Genomic DNA, 22,929 nt, shown 5'->3' on the forward strand with positions numbered 1-22,929 from the left:
CCAATGTGAAGCAATAAAGTTTTCTCCTAATGTACCTCCCCTTGCCCACGGCAATCCAACATCTTTGGTGGTGGAAGTAAGATTGCGAATTCATGGTTAGTGAAATTCTGGGTGTAGGTGTCCATGGAGACCCATCCTCAGAATACATTTATAATAATCTTAGTTCAAAAATACTGAAGTGTAATAGATGCAGGGAAAATGTATTTCTATTTTAAAAAAATAATTCCGCGTATTTCATTAATGTATTCAAAAAGGGAACATATTGAACATATGGCCATTTCTATTCCTGTGAATATTTGCTCTGAAAGTTACTATAATATGATAATCATTTCATAGAAATATCCTGTACATATTGTGTTTACAACACGATCGATGTCTGTTACCACACCTGAAACGTGGAGTGAATCAAAAGATTAACATATAATGAGTTAGAATTCTGGAACCAAAAAAAAAGGATTTTGTTTGTGGATATGTTGCTCGAGCTTCTTCTTGCATTGAGGGGTATTATGTTTCTTAACAGTTTGTAGCTGATGTGTACCTATGGCCACTATTTTAACAGCAGGGCTAAACCCTGACTTGGAACAAATGTGCGTCTTGAGCTGCAGCTGGGACATGGTGGCCCTTTCCCTGGTGCCAGCCACTGACATGGCTGTCCTCAGGCCCACTGTACAATTCAGGATGGCAGGCTAGCTTTCTGGCAGCTCTGCAGCCATCAAGAGAGATGGCCGCTGCCGAGGCTCTAAGGAGAACAAGGGGGCACCTCCGCTTTGGGGTGGCCTCGAAAGGGAGCAAGAAAAATCAGACATTCAGACAAGACCTGGTGATGGGAGAGGTAACCACCATGTAGCTGGCGACCTCCCATGTGATTGGGGATGATTAGGGACAGCAACTGTGTCACAATTGTTCCTGTTGCCAGTAAAAAGATCCAGTGGCATCAGGGAGCCCTTCCAACCTGGCTTCCTGGCATTTTATTGGTCACATACGAATCCTCTCCCATCTCCGAACCTGTCACCTGGGGAGCTGGTTAAACCTTATCTGAATTACATTAAGTTGTAAAAATCAGTATTGTGCAGTGACCATTTTAACATTGTTCCATCCTCAACAAAGTTGAGTTTTTTGGAAAGAAATTCAACTTATCATTTGCCATCTTGCTTCTCACTTGTTCATCTTTTGCTCTGGATACTTTACCCACTCTGCCCACTTATTCAAATTCAGAGTGCTTCACCTATTCAGGTTCAAAGTGCTTCAATTTGGTTTCATTCCTGGCCTCTTAATTCATATTGGCCCAGAACCCTTCTCAGGGGATGACAGCAGCAGCCAAATTTGTAGCACCACAGTTGGCTCTGCTGCACAGCGGAGAAGCAATGGCATAGAAATGCAATAGTTATAGGGGATTCAGTTGTAAGGGGGATAGATAGGCATTTCTGTGGCCGCAAAAGAGACTCCAAGATGGTATGTTGCCTCCCTGGTGCCAGGGTCAAGGACGTCTCAGAGCAGTCGCAGGATATCCTGATGGGGCAGGTGAACAGCCAGTTGTCGTGATGTTGGTACAAACGACATAAGTAAAAAAAAGAGCCGAGGTCCTAAAAGCAGAATATCAGGAGCTCGGAAGCAAGCTGAAAAATAGGACCCCAAGGTAGTTATCTCAGGATTACAACCAGTGCCATGTACAAGTCAGAGTATGCGCAGCATGATATATAGGATGAATACATGGCTGAAAAGATGGTGTGAGAGGGAGGGTTTCAGATTCCTGGGGCATTGGGACCGTACTGGAGGAGGTGGGGCCTGTACAAACTCAATGGGTTACATCTGAGCAGGACCGGGACATCAGTATGGCAAGGGAGGGTGGGAACCTATGTAAGGATTCAGAGCAGGAGGAATCGAGAACAAGAGAAAATGACATAAAAAAAGTGATGAGCAAAGAATTTGAGAGCCAGAATCAGATGAAGACAGTAAATATTGGTAGGAACAGGACAAAAACTTTCAAAGGTCTAGCCATATGGTTTTATACCTGAATGCTCAGAGCATTCAAAATAAAATGGATGAATTAGTTACACAGATAGATGTAAAGAGGTATGATATAGTTGGGATTACAGAGACATGGCTCTAAGGTGACCAAGGATAGCAGTTCGCACTGCTGCCTCACAGCGCCAGGGACCTGGATTCGATTCCCAGCTTGGGTCACTGTCTGTGTGGAGTTTGCACATTCTCCCCGTGTCTGCATGGGTTTCCTCCGGTTGCTCCGGTTTCCTCCCACAGTCTGAAAGACGTGCTGGTTAGGTGCATTGGCCATGATAAATTTCCCTCAGTGTAACCAAACAGGTGCTGGAGTGTGGCGACGAGGGGATTTTCACAGTAACTTCATTGCAGTGTTAATGCAGGCCTACTTGTAACAAATAAATAAACTTTACTTAATTTACATTAAAAATTGAGGGCTATTAAGTGTTTAGGAAGGACAGACAGAAAGAAATAGGTGGTGGAGTTGTATTGTTGATTAAAGAAGATATTGATACAATATTGAGGAAAGATATGAGCACAGATGATGTGGAACCTGTATGGGTCGAGTTAAGAAGCCCCAAGGGGCAAAAAACATTGGGAGGGATGACAAGTAGGCCACCAAAATGTAGTGGTGGTGATGTTGGGAATAGCATTCGACAAGAAGTCAGAGCTGCATGTGATAAAGGAACATCTGTGATTCTGGGTGACTTTAATCTGTATATTTGTGAGTCAAATTTGTCACACTACAGTAGAGGAGGAATTTCTGGTGTGTATATGGGATGGTTTTCTGGTCCAATGTGCGAAGGAATCAACATCTTAGGGCATCTTAGACTTGGTATTGTACAATGAGAAAGGCTTGGTTGTCAGTATAGTTGTGAGAGAACTTTTGGGGAGAAGTGACCATAATATGGTAGAGTTCTTTATCAAGTGGCATAGTGAGGTAGTTGATTCTGAGACCAGAGTCCTGAATCTCAATAAAGGTAACTATGATAGTATGAGGCACGTGTTGGCTATGATGGACTGGGAAACATTACTGAAAGGAAGGACAAGTGGACAGGCAATGGCAGGCATTCAAGGAACAAATAGGTGAACTCCAAAGGTTGTTTATTCCTATTTGCCACAAGAGTGGAAAGGGAACGATGGCCAAACTATGGCTTACAAGGGAAATTAGAGATGGTATGAGATTCAAAGAAGAAGCATACAAATTGGCAAGAAAAAGCAACAGGCCTGAGGATTGGGAGCAGTTTAAAATTCAGCAAAGGCGGACCAAGGGATTGATTAAGAAGAGAAAAATAGAGTATGAAAGTAAACTAGCGGGGAACATAAAAACTGACTAAAAATTGCTACAGGTACGTAAAGAGAAAAAGATTGACAAAAATGAATTACAGTCAGAAATGGGGGAATTCACAACGGAGAGCAAATAAATGGCTGAGGACCTAAGTTTGTACTTTGCTTTTGTCTTCACAAAAGAAGACATGAATAATGGACTGGAAGTTCTGAGAAACACAAGTTTCAATGAGGAACTGAAGGAAACCAGTATCAGTAGAGAAACGGTTTGGGGGAAATTAAGGCAGATAAATCTCCAGGGCCTGATAATCATCATCCCAGAGTACTGAAGGAAGTGACCCTTGAAATAGTAGATCCATTGGTGGTCATTTTCCAAAATTCTTTGGACTCTGGAATGGTTCCTACAGATTGGAGGGTAGCTAATGTAAGCCCACTGTTCAAAAAGGGAGGTAGAGAGAAAACAGAGCACTATAGACCAATGAACCTAAAGTCGGCAGGAGGGAAATCACGTGTTGGTGAGGCCGCACCTGGAGTATTGTGTGCAGTTTTGGTGTTTTTACCTGAGGAAGGATGTCCTTGCTCTAGAGGGAGCACAGCAAAGGTTTACCAGGCTGATTCCTGGGATAGCAGTTCAGTCAGATGAGGACAGACCAATTTGGTTAAGATTATATTCATTGGAGTTTGGAATAATCTCATTAACACAAAGTCCCTTTAAGCACACAGGCTGTGGTCAAACACAGACACTCTGCTCTGAACCCCAGTTGGTATCTCTGGATTTCTCCTCAGAATCCCTCACTGCCCACCCCCCTACCAATGATTGCCACGTGAAAATTTCCAAACTCGACTCCCAAAAACATGCTGTAAAATCATCTCTCACAATAATGCTTTCCCTTCACAGTTTACAGTCTGGAATCTCGTCCAGGTTTTTCCAAATGGCATCTTTGAGCAAAGCTTCTGCTCTATTTTAACAGTAAATTCAGTCCAGGATTTTAACTTTTGATTCCCAGACCCTAGTAAAACGGCATCAAATGTTTTATCAACCCCCACCCCACCCCCCAAAGATTTAGCAGCTTTTTTACCTCCAGTTGCTAAGCAATGCTCACATACCTCTGCTGGCCTATTTATTTTTCACATTGTGGCCCTCTCTAAGTACAAAATAAACACTGTTGGAACTTAACCAGCCCCCACACATACAAACACCTTTGTCCAGCATGAATCTAACTGAAGATTTTATCCTTGCAGGCACAGAAACATTAAATTAGACACACTTAAAACTGTACCTTATTTGTAATGTTTATGAATACAAATATAAACCCTTTAAAACTATCTTTGTTTTCCTGACACATGATATTCTTGGTCCTGCAAACAACTGTCTGCAGCCTCAAAACTCCCCACTCCGCTCCTCAATTTTGTATTCAACAGCCTCCAGCCTAACTTTATAATACTGCAGCTGGAAAAAAAAAAGCACGATGCACGGATAACAAACAACACCACAGGCGGTTGTATCGTAACCATTAAAACCCTTCCAATGCAGCATCTTTTCAGCTGGGTCTTTGGTCCTGTGAAATTATCCAGAAGAATAATTTTCTGGCAATTGGTGCTCTTGAGTTGAGTAGAATTAGTGAAATGCTTGGTGGGCAGACCACTTTTTAAATTTCATAAATGTGCTTAAATATTTTTGAAATAGAAAACAAATTCTTTCTATTTCTGGTATGTCTTGAGTACACCACTGTATTCTTGAAAGGGTTAACATTTGTTATCTGTGTTTTAGTCAAGTCTTTTCTTCAGACAAGATTGTGAAATCTGTGGTATCAATCAGCTGCACGTGTTAAGAGAACAAAATGCAACAACCAGGCGCACCTTCATATTTGTGTTTTGGTGGGTGTGTCGGAGGGAGATGAATGGAGAACTCAAATAACAGATACCCTGTTCACCCAGCCTTTATATTGGTTTAGCCTTCGTAACTCTGATCAGTATTGGCAGAATTCATGGCGGTGGTCAGCACTTTCTAACTGCTGAGATTTATATTACTGAAGTGCTATAAATTTGAATATCATTGTAATTTAACCCTGAATTTAACTGTAAAATGGTGGGGCAACATTGTTCTCGACTAGCTATCCTGTTCTAATTTTTGGCTGGGGCAGGTAACTGGAATTCTTGCATTACCTGTCTTGAACTGTTCTAACAATGTACTCCAGACACATAACCGTTGCCTCACAATTTTTACCAGCCACAGTTGTTTATCTTGGAAGATTTCAAAAGCATTCTGATTTATTTCTGAGCAGAAACTAGATTCTCCTGCAGGCAGTTTGACTCCAGTGTAAGCGCAGTCAGCAGACTGTAAACATGGAGACCCATTTGAAGCAACCCTTTGTATCCAGGCAACAGAGATCACACCAGGAAAGTGACATCAAAGGTGCTCTGGCATGCTGTCTATCTGCCTTTGAGATACAGAATCCCTTTCTTTGGGAGTCATGCACCATATATTTATCTGCATACAAGAAAACCTTGAGGTCTGTGATGCAGATATTAGTTGGACAAGGATTTGTGACCAGAATTGCTCCACAAGGTGAAGTAACTTTTGTCTGAGCCAACAAGCTGAGGCAGGGCATTCAATCACAGGGGAAAATGTGATGATCCTCTCAAGTTGTTCTTCCACAGATCCTGCTGCTTAGTTCAGTTAGAATTGACATGCTTGAGAGAAAGTCACCTGGCAATGTTCCTGGCCAAGAAATGTCAGGTAATGGAAGGCAGCTCACCACCTTCTCAAGGGCAACTAGGGATGGGCAATAAATGCTATGATGTGGAGATGCCGGCGTTGGACTGGGGTAAGCACAGTAAAAAGTCTCTCAACACCAGGTGAAAGTCCAACAGGTTTATTTGGTAGCTTCTTTGTGGCTTGTGGTACCAAATAAACCCGTTGGACTTTAACCTGGTGTTGTGAGACTTCTTACAATAAATGCTAGCCAGCCAGCCAGCGACGCCGATGCCCCACGGTTAAATATTTTTTAAAAGCCCCTAAATCTCCATAATCACCTATTCCCTGTCCCCTCATATGCTAGTCTTGTATTCCCTGAAATGCATTTATATCATTTGCTTCAACTACATCCTGTGGTCGCAAGTTCCACGTTCTTAGGCTACATTTGGAGTATTGTGTGCAGTTCTGGTTGCCAAGCTATCAGAAAGACGTGGAAGCTTTGGAGAGAGTGCAAAGAAGGTTCACCAGGATGTTGTCTGGTCTCGAGGGTGTTGGCTATGAGGAGAGGTTGAATAAACTAGGATTGTTTTCACTGGAAAGATGGAGGCTGAGGGGAGACCTGATAGAAGTCTACAAAATGATGAGAGGCATAGACAGGGTGGATAGTCAGAGGCTTTTTCCCAGGGTGTAAGTGTCAGTTACAAGGGGGGCACAGGTTTAAGGTGAGAGTCATAGAGGTTTACAGCATAGAAACAGGTCCTTCGGCCCAACTTGTCCATGCCACTCCTTTTTTTCAACCGCTAAGCTAGTCCCAATTGCCTACCCATATCCCTCTATACCCATCTTACCCATGTACCTGTCTAAACGTTTTTAAAAGTCAAAATTGTAGCTGCCTCTACTACTGCCCCTGACAGCTTGTTCCAGACACTCACCATCCTCTGTGTGAAAAATTTGCCCCTCTGGACTCTTTTGTATCTCTCCCCTCTCACAAACCTATGCTCTCTAATTTTAGACTCCCCTACCTCACATTTATCTAAATTAAGCGCCATCTGCCATTCATCAGAGAGGGGGAAAGTTTAAGGGAGATGTGTGGGGCAAGTTTTCAAGCAGCGAGTAGTGGGTGCCTGGAACACGCTGCCAAAGGAAGTGGGGGAAGCAGGCACATTAGCAACTTTTAAGAGACATCTGGTTGGGTGTATGAATAGAGAGGGAATAGAAGGGAACATCATGATCGACACTGGTTTGGAGGGCCGAAGGGACTGTTCCTGTGCTGTACTTTTCTTTGTTCTTGGGTGAAGGTTTCAGTAGGCCTGGCAGCCTCTGTGGAGAGAGAAACAGAGCTAACGTTTCGCGTCTTTATGCTTCTTTCTTTAGAGCCAGCTGCCAGACTTGCTGAGTTGATTTGATTTGATGTATAATTGTCACGTGTAAAAGTATACAGTGAAAAGTATTGTTTCTTGCGCATGACACAGACAAAGCATACCGTTCATAGAGAAGAAAAGGAGAGAGTGCAGAATGAAGTGTTACAGTGTGTAGGGTGTAGTCTAGGGTGTAGAGAAAATCAGCTTAATGTAAGGTAAGTCCATTCAAAAGTCTGATGGCAGCAGGGAAGAAGCTGTTCTTGAGTCGGTTGGTACGTGACCTCAGATTTTTGTATCTTTTTCCCGACGGAAGAAGGTGGAAGAGAGAATGTCTGGGGTGCGTGGGGTCCTTAATTATACTGGCTGCTTCGCCGAGGCAGCGGGATGTGTAGACAAAGTCAATGGATGGGAGGCTGGTTTGCGTAATGGACTGGGCTTCGTTCACAACCCTTTGTAGTTTCTTGCAGTCTTGGACAGAGCAGGAGCCATACCAAGCTGTGATACATTGGGAAAGGATGCTTTCTATTTTCTTGAACTTGCTGTTTTATTTCAGATTTCTTGCATCCACAGTATTTTGCTTTGATTTTAAGGTTTCTTCTGAATTCTCCATTGGATTTCTTGGTGACTATCTTTTATATTGATGGCCTCTCGTCATACTCTTCCCCAAAGAGGAAAAATTCTCTCTCTATCCACTTTATCAAAACCTTTCATAATTTTAAATACCTCTATTAGGTCAGCCTTCCCTTACCAAGAGAAGATAAGACAGCCAGTTGATCCTTTCCTGTGGTACATTGTTGATTCTTTTGGTATCATTTTTCAAAATCTTCTCTGCACTCTTCCCAGTGCCTCTGAATCCTTTTTGTCAGATGGCGATCAGAACTGTACACAATATTCCAAATGTAGTCTAATCAAGGTTTAGTACAGGTTGAGCATAACTTTGCAGCTTGTCAGTTCTATCCCTTTCGTAATAATGCTTTAGTGCTTGGTTGCTGTTTTAAACAGTTGCTAAACTGTGGCACAACTCACAGTTTGGAATTATTTTATTTGCATTCTGAGGCCTCTTTTTTCTCTTCTCCTCTGAGACTTGCATCTCAGAGGTAAGAATTGGCCTCCTTATTCTTCCTAAAGTGAAGTACTATATCACACTTATCACGTTTAACATTTTGTGGAATTAAATTAAAGCTAAGTAAACAGTGTTTAGACATCTCCATAAGGTTGCCTTTGGAAGATATTGAAATAATATTTATCGAAAAGAATGTGCTCTTGAACAGATGTTTCATATTCTTAATGAGGATGTGGCAAACAGTCTAAGAAGTTATGTGGAGAATGTGAAAGTGAAATGATTAGCTGCTATTTAGATGGGTATATGTTTGTAACTATAAGTAGCTGCCAGGAATTGTGCTATTTACAATTTACAAGTTATCCTTAAAATGCCTTTATTATGTATATTTTTGCCACCACTGCAATGCAGGCTTGTTATGCCAGTACCAGTACTGCTGGTAAATTTTACTTGTGTGTATGTGTGACTGTGAGACCATCTACTCTGGTTTCTGCCCATTCAAAACACCCACCTACGCTATCATTTCTCAGCAGTTGACAAAAAATTCACCATCATCACAATTTTATTCTGCTGTGGAAGCCCTGTCGTGTCATGATTCATCAAAATGGCTTGGAATTGGTTCTCACAGAAAATGGATGACTGAATTGGCCAGCCTGGCAGTAAAGGGGCTTCTTCTTTGGGAGTGGGATGCCTTTGAATTCTTCAACTTGAAGCAAATTTACAACAGGGTTGTGCTGACTGTTCTATCTCCAGGAAAACCAAGGAATGCAAAGCAGATGCATTTGGAAAAGCGGAATAAGTTCCAATGTTGTGAGCTCTAATTCACTGAAGCTGCTGCTAAATGAATTCCCAAGTTTCATGCGTGTAGAGTAAACATTACTATATTATAAATGATACAGATGTTCTTGTTTTTACTATCATGAATAATTACAGGCCATATAGCAATGATTAGTACAAGAACAATCTGTTTAAAATACTTGATACACAGATGTTAATTTGAACAGCTTTTACTGCTTATTTGGCTGTGAGTTTGTGCTGTACATCTAAACAAACAATTTATAAAAATAATTTCAATTTAATGCTGTACATTAAAAGAGAAAGGGTCAACCACAAGCTGAAGTCCCAAAAACAAGATAAGTGCACATGGATCAGTGGGCACTTTGGAAGGTTTACACATTTAAAAGTGAAAGACAACCGTGGGCTTCAAATCATCACAGAAATGGAGAGAATGATGTTTAAGCAGTTCATAAATACTACTTAATGCCACTGCTTGCATGGTAGGCTTTGACAACATACAATGCGTGGCACACAGACAAGCCATTTGGTCCAATAGATCAGTGGCCATGTTTATGTTCCAAATTAACCTTCTCCCACCTTCGTTCACCTTGCCCTCTGAATGTTCCTGTCTCCCTCAAGTACCTATCTCGCTTTTTAAAAAATACAACTGTGCCTTTCGTCTCAACCACTCCTTATCGAGCCATAGAGGTTTACAGCATGGAAGCAGGCCCTTCGGCCCAACTTGTCCATGGCGTCTAGTTTTTAGCACTAAGTTAGTCCGAATTACCCACATTTGGCCCATATCCCTCTATACCCATCTTACTCATGTAACTGTCTAAATGATTTTTAAAAGACAACATTGTACCTGCCTCTACAATTACCTCTGGCAGCTCGTTCCAGACACTCACCACCCTCTGCGGGAAAAAATTGCCTTTCTGGACACCTTTGTATCTCTCCCCTTTCACCTTAAACCTATGCCCTCTTGTTTTAGACTCCCCTACCTTTGGGAAAAGGTGTTGACTATCTAGCTGATCTGTGCCCCTCATTATTTTATAGACCTCTGATAGTGAGTTCCATATATATTCTGACCACTCTCTGGATAAAGACATTCCCGATTGGATTTATTTGTAACTACCTTACATGTATAGAGACTATTTGGACTGATCAGCCTATTCCTGTGCTGCAAATTCACATAACCAGGTAACAGAAAACTATACAACTGTTTAGAATTAAGTCTTACTCTTGTTGGAAGTAACATCTTTTGCAAGATTTTACTTATGTTTCTATATACATATATATGTCTGTATATATCATATCTAGATAAAGGTGAAGTCATCATCGTCTCAGGTGACCACAGGCTGCTCTCCCCTTTGAGGGGGAGAGCTGACTGGTGGCGATTTCACCTGAGGATCACCACACCTCAGCGAGGGGCAAGGTTGAGAAGGCAGGGCCTTCATGAATAACCTCAGCTGGTATGGGAATTGAACCTGCGCTGTTGGTGTCGCTCTGCATCCATCCAGCCAACTGAGCTAACCGACTCCCCATATCATATCTATGTGATATATAGATACACACAGTTTCAGCAAATTCATACACAAAATCACATCTACCCTCAGTTAAATGCAGCATTATTGTGGGAAGGCCGTGGCATAGTGTTATTGTCACTGGACTAGTTCTGAGGACCTGGGTTCAAATCCCTCCATGACAGATGGTGAAATTTGATTCAATAAAAAACAAAATCTGGAATTAAAAATCTAACAATGACCATGAAACCATTGTCGATTGTCGTAAAAACCCATTTGGTTCACTAATGTCCTTTAAGGAAGGAAATCTGCTGAACTTGCCTGGCCTGGCCTACCTGAGACTCCACAGCCACAAAAGTATGGTTGACTCTTAAATGCCACTGAAATGGAGGGCAGTTAGGGATGAGCAATAAATGCTGGACCAGCCAGCAATGCTCACATCCCATAAATGAATAAAAAATTTACAAACTCTAATATTTTAGGAACACTGAAGTAGAGAAAGATATGGATACAGAATACTGAGTTTATGTCAGGATAGTCATGAACATGCAATTACAACACTATGAAGTTTTCTTTTTGTCAATGTACTGCAGAATGGTTTTCCCTTTCAAAGGCTCACAAAGTAATCTGGATAAGGTAATCTTCCCCAGAGTCTTGAATTGACTTTCTCATCTTCATTTATTTTGAAATAGTTTTGGTAACTTACGGGCACTGACAGGCGATCCATTTTTTTGGGTGAGTCTGAACCTGAAAATGTTAGTGAATCAGTGAATCAAGATCATTTGATTGTTTTTCCTTTGGGTTACCTGGTTGCTGAATGTTGTACATTGAATTTCCCTGATCAAAGTCTGTTTTTTCTGCACCTAATGTCTTTAACAATGGCAATGAATAAGATGATCATACTGAATATTAAAGCGGAGGGTTAGAATAAAGAACAGTGTTGATGAGTCATCTTTCTTACATAACACTTTATTCAAGCTCATTGTTGAAGACAGCAGGCATATTGCATAGAGGAACTGTAGTGGACAGGTAGTGCTGTCACATGACTGAAACCACAACTGGTTTTCTTGCAAATATATTCTTCAGATCTGATATTTTATTCAGCAGGTTGTATTCAGTGAGAGTTGATGAACATCAGATTCTATTTGTGCCAATTATACAATTAAGAAGAGTGCCAGCAACAGAAATAGTGCATGGATATCGGGGCGATCTATTTCCTCATCCACTTTGATGAAAAAATTGAGCTCAACTGGATTTGGTCTGATGCGCTTGGTTCCTAAATTGGTCTGAATGCCAATCATGATCTTCCCAACACTTGGAAACCATGCCAAGGAATGCAGCTTGAAACACGGTTTTTTCAGAGTTTCATCGTGGCCAGGTTGTTTGTATCTTTTGCTATTGAGTTATGGCTTTGATGGTGGAGAGATGGAAAAAATAGTGAACAGCCTCGTTGAGTGAAACCTCATCATGTCAGGCACAAAGGTAAAAGAGACGGCCAGGAATGCTTATTCCTTTGATTCTGGGAGAGTTCTCTTCCATTCATATTTTCTCATATAACTTGGTTGCACTGATTGGAGAAGTTTTGAATATGCAGTCATTCTATTTTCCAAACCAATGAAATTCTTTATTCACAGAAATATGAAGAGATGTACTCCTGTTAACTCATTATTCTTAAAAACAAAGGAGGTTTATGACTCGTGGGCTTGATGAGTTTCTTAATGCAATATGACAAATAGGTCCAAATAGGTCAGCTATTACTTAGCTGACCTATTTGGACCTATTTGGAAGGCTCATCAGTAGCTTTGGAACTCGGGTAGAAGTAAGAAACCACTTGACACATAAAGTAAAGGAAGTAAGTTAGTCATCCAGAGCATTACATATTTCAATCAGACAGTTTACAAAGTACCTGTCAGTACTGTAAGAAGTCTCACAACACCAGGTTAAAGTCCAACAGGTTTATTTGGTAGCACAAGCTTTCGGAATGCTGCTCCTTCATCAGGTGAGTGGAGAATTGGGTTCACAAACAGGGCATATATAGACACAGACTCAATTACAAGATAATGGTTGGAATGCAAGTCTTGACAGGTAATCAAGTCTTTACAGTTACAGACGATGCGAGTGGAGAGAGGGTTAAGCACAGGTTAAAGAGATGTGAATTGTCTCAAGCCAGGACAGTTGGTCGGATTTTGCAAGCCCAGGTCAAATGGTGACATGAACGCAAGACTCCAGTTGAGGCCTTCCCCATGTGTGCGGAACTTGGCTCTCAGTTTCTGCTCGGCGATCCTGCATTTCTTGTGTCTTGAAGGCCACCTTGGAGAACGTTCCAACCATTATCTTGTAATTGAGTCTGTGTCTATATATGCCCTGTTTGTGAACCCAATTCTCCACTCACCTGATGAAGGAGCAGTGCTCCGAAAGCCCGGGCTACTAAATAAACCTGTTGGACTTTAACCTGGTGTTTTGCGACTTCTTACTGTGCCCACCCTGGCAACACTGGCACCTGCACCTGTCAGTAGTAACATCCTTTCTCCCAATACAGGGTTTACATCTGCATGCTTAACTGGGTGATCAACTCAGACAAGCTGAACTCAGCAAACTGTTAACAACTGCGAAGCAGATTCTTAGGTCCTTATAAATTTTGACGCAGCTTATTTGGGCCTTCAAAATGTGTCCTCTTCCGGGACCCCCTTTCAAACTTGCCATGATCATCACACATTTGCTTGAAGACCATTAGGTAGATTGCGCACTCCTCTCTCGTTACACAGTTCCAGATCTACACTAGTTTCAGTTCCAAAACAGCTCCCCATTGCAATATTTGGTGTATGATATGTTTTGTGACTGTCACAAAGGGCACAGTGGTTAGCACTGCTGCCTCACAGCTCCAGGGACCTGGGTCCGATTCTCGGCTTGTGTCACCGTCTGTGTAGAGTTTGCACATTCTCCCCGTGTCTGTGTGGGTTTCCTCCCACAGTCCATAGATGTGAGGGTTAGGTTTATTGGCCCTGCTAAATTATCCCTTTCGTGTCCGGGATGCATAAATTAGAGGGATTAGTAGGGTAAAGATGTGGGGTTACGGGGATAGGGCCTGGGTAGGAGGGTGAGCTGTGAGGAGGATGTAGAGATGCTTCAGCGTGATTTGGACAGGCTGAGTGTGTGGCCAAATGCCTGGCAGATGCAGTATATTATGGATAAATGTGAGGTTATCCACTTTGGTAGCAAGAATAGGAAGACAGATTATTACTTGAATGGGTGTAAATTGATACTCAGTGAGACCTTAGTGTCCTCGTGCATCAGTCGCTGAAAGTAAGCACGCAGGTACAGCAGGCAGTAAAGAAGGCAAATAGTATGTTGGCCTTCATGAGTATAGGGATAGGGATGTTTTTCTGCAATTGTATAGGGCGTTGGTGAGGCCACACCTGGAGTATTGTGTGCAGTTTTGGTGTCCTTATCTGAGGAAGGAGACAGTACAGTGAAGGTTTACCAGGCTGATTCCTGGGATGGCAGGTCTAACATATAGGGAGAGACTAAATTGGTTAGGATTATATTCACTGGAGTTTAGAAGAGTGAGAGGGGACCTCATAGAAATTTATAAAATTCTAACAGGGTTAGAAAAGGTAGATTCAGAAAGAATGTTCCCAGTGGTGGGGGAGTCTAGAACTCGTTTGAGGATAACGGGTAAACCTTTTAGTACTGAGGTGAGGAGAAATTTCTTCACCCAGAGGGTGGTGAATGTGTGGAATTCACTGCCACAGAATGTGGTTGAGGCCAAAACATTGTCTGATTTCAATAAGTTAGATATTTCACCTGAGGGGGCACTAAATGAATGAAGGGATATGGGGAGAAGGGGTGAATCAGGATATTGAATTCAATAATCAGCCATGATCAAAATGAATGGCGGAGCAGGCTCGAAGGGCCGAATGGCCTCTTCCTCCTTCTAGTTTTTATGTTTCCATGTTTACTTCTTTCATACATCAAAGGTGATGAAAAGCCTAAATTAATTTTGTTGATGGCATGCAGGACCCTGAAATTCAATGGGATAAAAAGTCTAACCTGCCCAGATGCCATTGACTCTAAAACCTTTAATGAACTAGTGGACCTGCTGAAAAACCACCCTGACCCGAAGCCCTCTATTATACTGCAGAGATACCGCTTTAACACAGGAGGGAGAACTCCTGGGGAACCAGTTACTGAATTCCTGACCAGGTTACAAAAATAGCGAGGATAAGGCCTGGATGGGATTGTTGTTGGTGCAGACTCGATGGGCCGAATGGCCTCCTTCTGCACTGTAGGGATTCTATGATTCTATTGCGAATTTGGACTGCCTCTAAACAAAATATTATGAGACAGATTGGTTTGCGGCATAAATAACCCAATTACTAAAGAAAGCTATTGGCAGAACCCAACCTGGATCTAAGAAAAGCCATTGAAACAGCTCTACTGCTGGAAAATGCAGAGAAAGGGGGTCAGGAGCTCCTGGGGGCGTCAGGCAGCAATGTACTCCAGTTAGAGGGAGGGGCCTTGTCCTCAGTGGAGAATGCTTACATAAACATGTTAGAGGGTCCTTTAAACATTGGGGCACGAATAACCCCACCAGGCAGTCAAGGAAAGGCAGTGACGGCCCGAAGAGTATGAGGGAATATATTCCAGAGGGGTGCGGATACCAGACAATAGATGATTGCAAGCACTGCCAAAGGGCACAGCCGTAACAGGCTTGACCCTAACGTGCAGGTATACCCATTTCCAGAAACAGGGATATTATTACAGAATCACATAATCACGACAAAGGTCGCCTATCGTGGTGAATGGACATCCTTTGAAAATGGAGGTAGACGGGAGGGGGGTTGCAATCTCCCTTTTGGGGAAAAGAAATCCAAGCGCTTCCAAACTGGCATCCAACTCATGAGCTTAGAAGCCATGAAGACTAGACTAGGCACCTACACGGGGGAAACCATTACAAATAAAAGGCACCACAATGACCCCGGTGCTTTATAGACATCAATCAGCTTGTTTTCCACTCATTTCTGTACAGGGGCAAGGAGCAAGCAAAATGGGGAGAGACTGGCTTCAGTAGATCAGGCTGAACTGGTTGGAGATCTTTAGGCTCGGCATGGAAGGACTGTACAAAGTTTTCAGTAGATACGCTGGTGTTTTCCAAGAAGGACTGTGAAAAATAAAAGTGGCCAAAGTCAAGATCTATGTTGACCTTGATGCTACACCAAAATATTTCAGAGCAAAACCAGTCCCGTATTCACTGTTGGAGAAAGTGGAAATTGTACGAAGGCGCCTTGAAAGTTTAGATATAATAAGGCCCGTTCATTGTGCAGAATGGGCTGCGCCAGTGGTCCCTGTTCTTAAGCCGGACATGTTGGCCTGTCTGTGGATCGATAACTAACAGTCAATCGGGTTTGCAAACTTGATAGGTATCCCATACCCCAAAACGAAGACCTGCACTCTTAGTTAGCAGGTGGCCAGACATTCTCCAAGTTGGGTATGAGCCACGCCAATCTTCACATTGAATTGGGCGAGTCTTCTTGAAAATATGTGACTATCAACACGCACAAAGGGTTATGCGAATAGACTCGCTTGGTTTTCGGGGTCTTATCAGCGTGTGTCATATTTCAACGACTTTTGGAGGACATGCGGTGTACTTGGATGATGCCCTGGTCAATGGGACTTCAGAACAAGAGCACCTGGCAAACTTCGAAGAGGTCTTGCAGAGATTCTCAAGAGCCAAGGACACTTGAAGAGGAATAAACGCATCCTTCAATCGACTGAAGTGACATATTTAGGCTTTTGGGTAAATGATAAAGGTTTACACCCAGTACCGGATAAGGTGAAGACCATTAAGGAAGCACCAATTCTAAGGGACACCACAGAGTTAAAATCCTTCCTGAGATTAGTAAATTTTTGTGGATATGTTATTCTAAATTTGGCTTCCATGCTGGCCACTTTTCATACCCTATTACACAAATAACAAAGTAAGAATTCTTACAACACCAGGTTAAAGTACAACAGGTTTATTTGGTAGCACGAGCTTTTGGAACGCTGCTCCTTCATCAGGTGAGTGGGAGTTGGGTTCACAAACAGGGCATATATAGACACAAACTCAATTACAAGGTAATGGATGGAATGCGAGTCTTAACAGGTAATCACGTCTTTTCAGGTAGAGACAACGCAAGTGGAGAGAGGTTTAATCACAGGTTAAAGAGATGTGTATTGTCTCCAGCCAGGACAGTTAATGAGATTTTGCAAGCCCAGGCAAGTCGTGAGGGTTACAGATAGTGTGACATGAACCTAAGATCCCAGTTGAGGCTGTCCTCATGTGCGGAATTTGGCTATCAGTTTCTGCTCGGCGACTCTGCGTTGTGTGTCTTGAAGGCTGCCTTGGAGAACGCTTACCCGAAGATCAGAGGCTGAATGCCCTTGACTGCCCTTGATGGCATCCATGGAGACCACATTGGCATGGTTTTCATAGAATCAGAGAATCCCTGCAGTGCAGAAGGAGACCACTCGGCTCATCGAGTCTGCACTGACCACAATCCCACCCAGGCGCTATTCCTGTAACCCCACATATTTACCCTGCTGATCCCCTGACACGAGGGCCAATTCAGCCAGGTGCTCTTGTTCTGAAGCCCCATTGACCAGGGCATCATCCAAGTACACCGCCACTCCCGGTAGCCCTTGGAGTATGTCCTCCAAAAGTCGTTGAAATATGACACACGCTGATAAGACCCGGAAGAGCAAGCGAGTCTACTCTTAGTTGTGCAGCACCCTTTGTGCGCGTTGATAGTCACATATTTTCAAGAAGACTCGCCCAATTCAAGCTGAAGATCTTTGGACTGTGGGAGGAAACCGGAGCACCCAGAGGAAACCCGCACAGGCATGGGTAGAATGTTCACACAGGCAGTTGCCCAAGACCAGAATTGAACCCGGGTCTCTGGCGCTGTGAGGCAGCAGTGCTAACCACTGTGCCACCGTGCCACCCCATTTTTGTTTGACCACCAGACCACGCCTTGCACAATAACAGGAATTGCCTCAGTGGAACTGCTAATGGGATGGCGGCTTTGCACAAGACAAAGCCTACGGTTCCTGTACCGGAGTCCAAACCAAAAAAACGATCACAATTCTGCAAGGGCAAAAAGAATACTTAAAACAGGTGATTGGTTCACGTAACGGACTTTGGAAGTTGTCCCAGTTGGGTTCCTTGGATCGTTATGGAGAAAGTGGGGCCAGTAGCTTACAAAGATAATATCTCGCGTAAAATCCGAAAAGAAACACCTGGACCATCTCAGGGGCAGAGAATCCTCAGAACAATGTGGTTGTCTTTGGCTTGTTAAAAGGTTTTTTTTAAAAAAAGAGAAGTAAAGAAAAAGATTTTAAGGATTCCTTTTATTTTGAGAATTGTCTGTAATTGGTCTTGCTCACAGCCATGGATGTGGCCACTTCCAGTGTCCTGCCCAGAACTTGAAGCTGACCCTGCGTTAGCCCCTCCGGATAACAAGGACAGTGACTCTGAGATGGAAGCAGACGAAGTTGGCACCTTGGCTGAGGAGAAACCTGCATCAGACACCCTGCGATGCACTCTCTGGAAACGAAAGTCCCCCATTCTGCTCACACGCCAGACACAGTCCCGTCTTAGACTGACCCCAGACTGCCACGTGCCGGAAGGGCCTTCTTGCAGCAGGGGTTTTGGGGGAGAAACGAACCTAAGGGGGCAGGGATATTATGATGGCCACAAAGAGGATGGGGGAATCGCCAATCGATCTCCCCGTGAGCTTCATGGAGCAGAGGCTCACCAAATGGGAAGTGAGTAATGGGGAGTTAAAACCCATTGCTTCAACCCAGACTGGTACTCTGTATGTTCCTGGGTATTGACTTACATGCTGTAATTGTGCAGCTCTTTCTCGTGTTATCATTAGAGGGTTTTTGGTGTTGGAAGACTGGTCTTGGCGGAATTATTACAACATGCAAGGATTACAGTTCTGCTGTTTGAGACATTACCCAAGTTTAAGACAGCAGAACTAAGAAATCAGTAGTGTCTCCTGTTTGGCTGCATTAAGAAATTAATATCCGAAGTGAACTTCAGGATGGTTGATCTGAAAATAGAAATGGTGGAGCGGAGATACTCTTGAGTTGGGTCTGTCATAAACACAGAGTTGTATGGGCTGGATTTTGTAGTCAGTAGCATTGTACCAGTGTTCTCTGCTGACCTAAGAAAAACTGCAGACAAAGATCTCAAGATTTTTGGTGTTTTCCAATGATGGTTTAAATCAGCCACGGAGTCAAGGGGATCTCCAGGCTTTGAACAGCACTGATGTCAACAGATGGGTAAGCAGTCAATCACATTCAAGTATTCACACGGACAGCACACCAGGAAATTAAAAGCTGATGGTCCTTCACTTTTACCTTTCTGAAAGCAAAATTAACGGTTTTGATTGAATTAAGATAGAAGATGTCGGATCTCTCAGTGGGGGAGCATCTTGGGGATAGTGATCATAACTCTATCTCCTTTACGCTAGTGTTGGAAAGAGATAGGATCAGGAAAGCTAGGAAAGTGTTTATCTGGAGTAACGGGAAATATGAAGCCATCAGGCCAGGAGATTTGAGGTGTAAATTGGAAGGAGGTATTCTCGAGGAAAAGTACCGAAGTAAGGTGGCAGCAGCAGTAGCACAGTGGCATGGGCAGCACTGTAGCACAGTGGTTAGCACTGCTGCTTCACAGCTCCAGGGACCTGGGTTCGATTCCCGGCTTGGGTCACTGTCTGTGTGGAGTTTGCACATTCTCCTCGTGTCTGCGTGGGTTTCCTCCGGGTGCTCCGGTTTCCTCCCACAGTCCAAAGATGTGCGGGTTAGGTTGATTGGCCAAGCTAAAAATTGCCCTTAGTGTCCTGGGATGCGTAGGTTAGAGGGATTAGTGGGTAAAATATATGGGGGTAGGGCCTGGGTGGGATTGTGGTCGGTGCAGACTCAATGGGCCAAATGGCCTCTTTCTGTGCTGTAGGGATTCTAAGATTTCTAAGATTCTAAGATTTTCAAGGAATGTTGGTCTGGAATTCTGCATGACAACGTTCCGATGAGACAGGGAGGTTTTGGTAGGTTACGGGAACCGTGGCGCACGAAAAGAAAAGGAAAGCGTACAAAAGGTTCCGAGAGCTAGGCGATGATAGGGAACGAGATGAGTATACAGCTTGTAGGAAGGGACTTAAGAAAGAAATTAGGAGAGCCAGAAGGGGGTCACGAGAAGGCCTTGGCAGATAAGATTAAGGCGAACCCTAAGGCGTTCTATAAATATGTGTAGAGTAAAAGGATGAGATGTGAAGGAATAGGATCTATAAAATGTGAAGGTGAGAAAGTCTGTACAGAAACGGAAGAAATAGCAGAGGTGCTTAATGAATATTTTACCTCGGTATTCACGGTGGAAAAAGACCTGGGTGGTTGTACTACAGGATTGAGGCGGACTGAAAAGATTGAGTATATGGACATTAAGAAAGAGGATGTGTTGGAAATTTTGAATAGCATCAAGATAGATAAGTCGCCGGGACCGGATGGGATGTACCCCAGGTTACTGTGGAAGGCGAGGGAAGAGATGGCAGAGCCTCTGGCGATGACCTTTGCGTCGTCGATGGAGATGGAAGAGGTACCGGAGGATTGGAGGATTGCGGATGTGGTTCCTATATTCAAGAAAGGGAATAGGGATAGCCCAGGAAATTACCAACCGGTGAGTCTAACCTCAGTGGTTGGTAAGTTGATGGAGAAGATCCTGAGGGACAGGATTTATGAACATTTAGAGAAGTTTAGTATGCTCAAAAGTAGTCAGCACGGCTTTGTAAAGGGAAATCATGCCTTACGAGCCTGGTGGAGTTCTTTGAAAATGTGACTAAACACATTGACGAAGGAAAAGCGGTAGATGTGGTTTACATGGACTTCAGCAAGGCGTTCGATAAGGTCCCCCATGCAAGACTTCTCGAGAAAGTGAGACGACATGGGATCCAAGGGGCTGTTGCCTTGTGGATCCAGAACTGGCTTGCCTGCAGAAGGCAGAGAGTGGTTGTAGATGGGTTTTTTTCTGAATGGAGGTTGGTCACCAGTGGAGTGCCCCAGGGATCTGTTCTGGGACCCTTGCTGTTTGTCATTTTCATAAATGACCTGGATGAGGAAGTGAAGAGATGGGTTGGTAAGTTTGCCGATGACACGAAGGTTGGTGGTGTTGTGGATAGGTTGGAGGGATGTCAGAAGCTGCAGCGTGACATAGATAGGATGCAAGACTGGGCGGAGAAGTGGCAGATGGACTTCAACCCGGATAAATGTATAGTGGTCCATTTTGGCAGGTCAAATGGGATGAAGGAGTATAATATCAAGGGTATGACTCTTAGTACTGTAAAGGGTCAGAAGGACCTTGGGGTCCGGGTCCATTGGACTCTTAAATCAGCCTCGCAGGTAGAGGAGATGGTTAAGAAGGCGTATGGTTGCTGGCCTTCGTCAATCGAGGGATTGAGTTTCGGAGTCGGGAGATAATGATGCAGCTTTATAAGACCCTGTCAGACCCCACTTGGAGTACTGTGCTCAGTTCTGGTCGCCTCATTACAGGAGGGATGTATTAATGATTGAAAGGGTGCAGAGAAGATTTACAAGGATGTTGCCTGGATTGGTTGGCATGCCTTATGAGGATAGGTTGAGGGAGCTCGGTCTTTTCTCCTTGGAGAGAGGAAGGATGAGAGGTGACCTGACAGAGGTGTACAAGATGTTGAGAGGTATAGATCGGGTAGATTCTCGGAGGCTTTTTCCCAGGGCTGAAATGGCTGCTACGAGAGGACACAGGTTTAAGGTGCTGGGGAGTAGGTACAGAGGAGATGTCAGGGGTAAGTTTTTCACTCAGAGGGTGGTGGGTGAGTGGAATCGGCTGCCGTCAGTGGTGGTGGAGGCAAACTCGATAGGGTCTTTTAAGAGACTTCTGGATGAGTACATGGGACTTAATAGGATTGAGGGTTATAGGTAAGCCTACATATAAGCCCAGGTAGGTAGGGACATGACTGGCGTAACTTGTGAGCCGAAGGGCCTGTTTGTGCTGTATTTGTTCTATGTTCTATGTTCTAAGATAAAAAAATTAATCGAACGTTAAAAAACTGATAATTTGAAAAATGTTTTTTTTTAATGGTTGTAGAGAAATTGAATCTTCACAAATATAAAATCAGCTTTTCAGGGCTAGTGAAGGTGATGAGCAGTAATTTTGATCACAGTATTCCATTTGAGAATCCATGTGCGTCTCATTCAACAAGGAGCAAATTTTTCACGAGTTTTTGCAGTAAAGCTAGGAGCCGAAGAACACCAAGATGTTTATTAGTTAACTGATTGCTTATTGACTGGAACCTGGAGGTTCCTCAATAGGGTGGCAGACCTTGGAGGAGCATGGAATCACTGGTAGCAGCTTCTGGATTCCGGCATTATTCTGGCTTGTATGTGCTCCTGAAGTTGCTGTCAGTTTCAGTGGTGTAATGGCAACAAACCTTGACAGTTTTGCTGTCATTGCCACCACAAAATTTAGGCCGATGTCTTGCTGTGTTTTTCATGGTCTGAGTGTGAATGCTGAGATGTTGTGACAGTGTTGGAAGAATATTCCATTTCTGAGCACTGACATTCCTTACCTTGATGAGCGCAAGAATTTGAGTAAAAATTTGGAACTATACAAAACACCTTTCTCTGAATTCAGTTTGTGTACTATTGACAGCAATCGACTTTGGGGCTGATTAAGATTTTAACTTTGCAAACACTTTCAAAAGTGTTTCATTTGCACTCGTTTGAAATATTTCCAGCTATATTTGAGCGTATCACTTTCAGTTTGATGCCTCTCCCGCCCCTTACAACATTTATTCACTATCAGCTGTACAATTCTGGAGCAGATCTGTTCATGTGAAATTTCATACATGCATCAATCACTTCACATAAATTAGCAGCGAAATATCCGTATGTTTGAATACTGATTAACACTCAGATATGACTTAGATAGAAATGATATGTTTCCTCCATGATTTTGTTTAGACGAGAACACAGAAGAATGCGTGAATTCGGAGCGGGATTAGGCAATTCTGTCCCTTGAGCTTGATCTGCCATTCGATGAGACCATGGCTTATCTAATTGTGGCCTCAACAGAACTTTCCTGTCTGTCCCCCAAAAACTCTTGACTCCCTTGCTTATTAAAAATCTATAAGTCAGCTGTAAAGATTACTT

At 43.3% G+C, this 22,929-nt stretch overlaps 1 protein-coding gene across 22 annotated transcripts in view; it reads left to right on the forward strand.

The window, feature by feature from the left end:
* pebp4 (phosphatidylethanolamine binding protein 4) overlaps nt 1-22,929 on the forward strand; it is a 420,175-nt gene that overhangs the window by 148,743 nt on the left and 248,503 nt on the right. For 7 of the 22 annotated variants that reach the window (XM_078239626.1, XM_078239623.1, XM_078239629.1 and 4 more), the window contains one exon: nt 8,935-11,624. The exons of 11 other annotated variants lie outside the window; for them this stretch is intronic. In XM_078239626.1, the coding sequence (XP_078095752.1) occupies nt 8,935-9,225 (291 nt within the window). In that variant the 3' untranslated portion in view covers nt 9,226-11,624. Of the gene's footprint in view, nt 1-8,934; nt 11,631-22,929 lie in introns of those variants that run through there. 4 more of the 22 variants (XM_078239619.1, XM_078239627.1, XM_078239632.1 and 1 more) reach the window with 2 other exon arrangements.

This window comes from Mustelus asterias, chromosome 22, assembly GCF_964213995.1.
Source record: "Mustelus asterias chromosome 22, sMusAst1.hap1.1, whole genome shotgun sequence".
NCBI classification, from domain to species: Eukaryota; Metazoa; Chordata; class Chondrichthyes; order Carcharhiniformes; family Triakidae; genus Mustelus; species Mustelus asterias.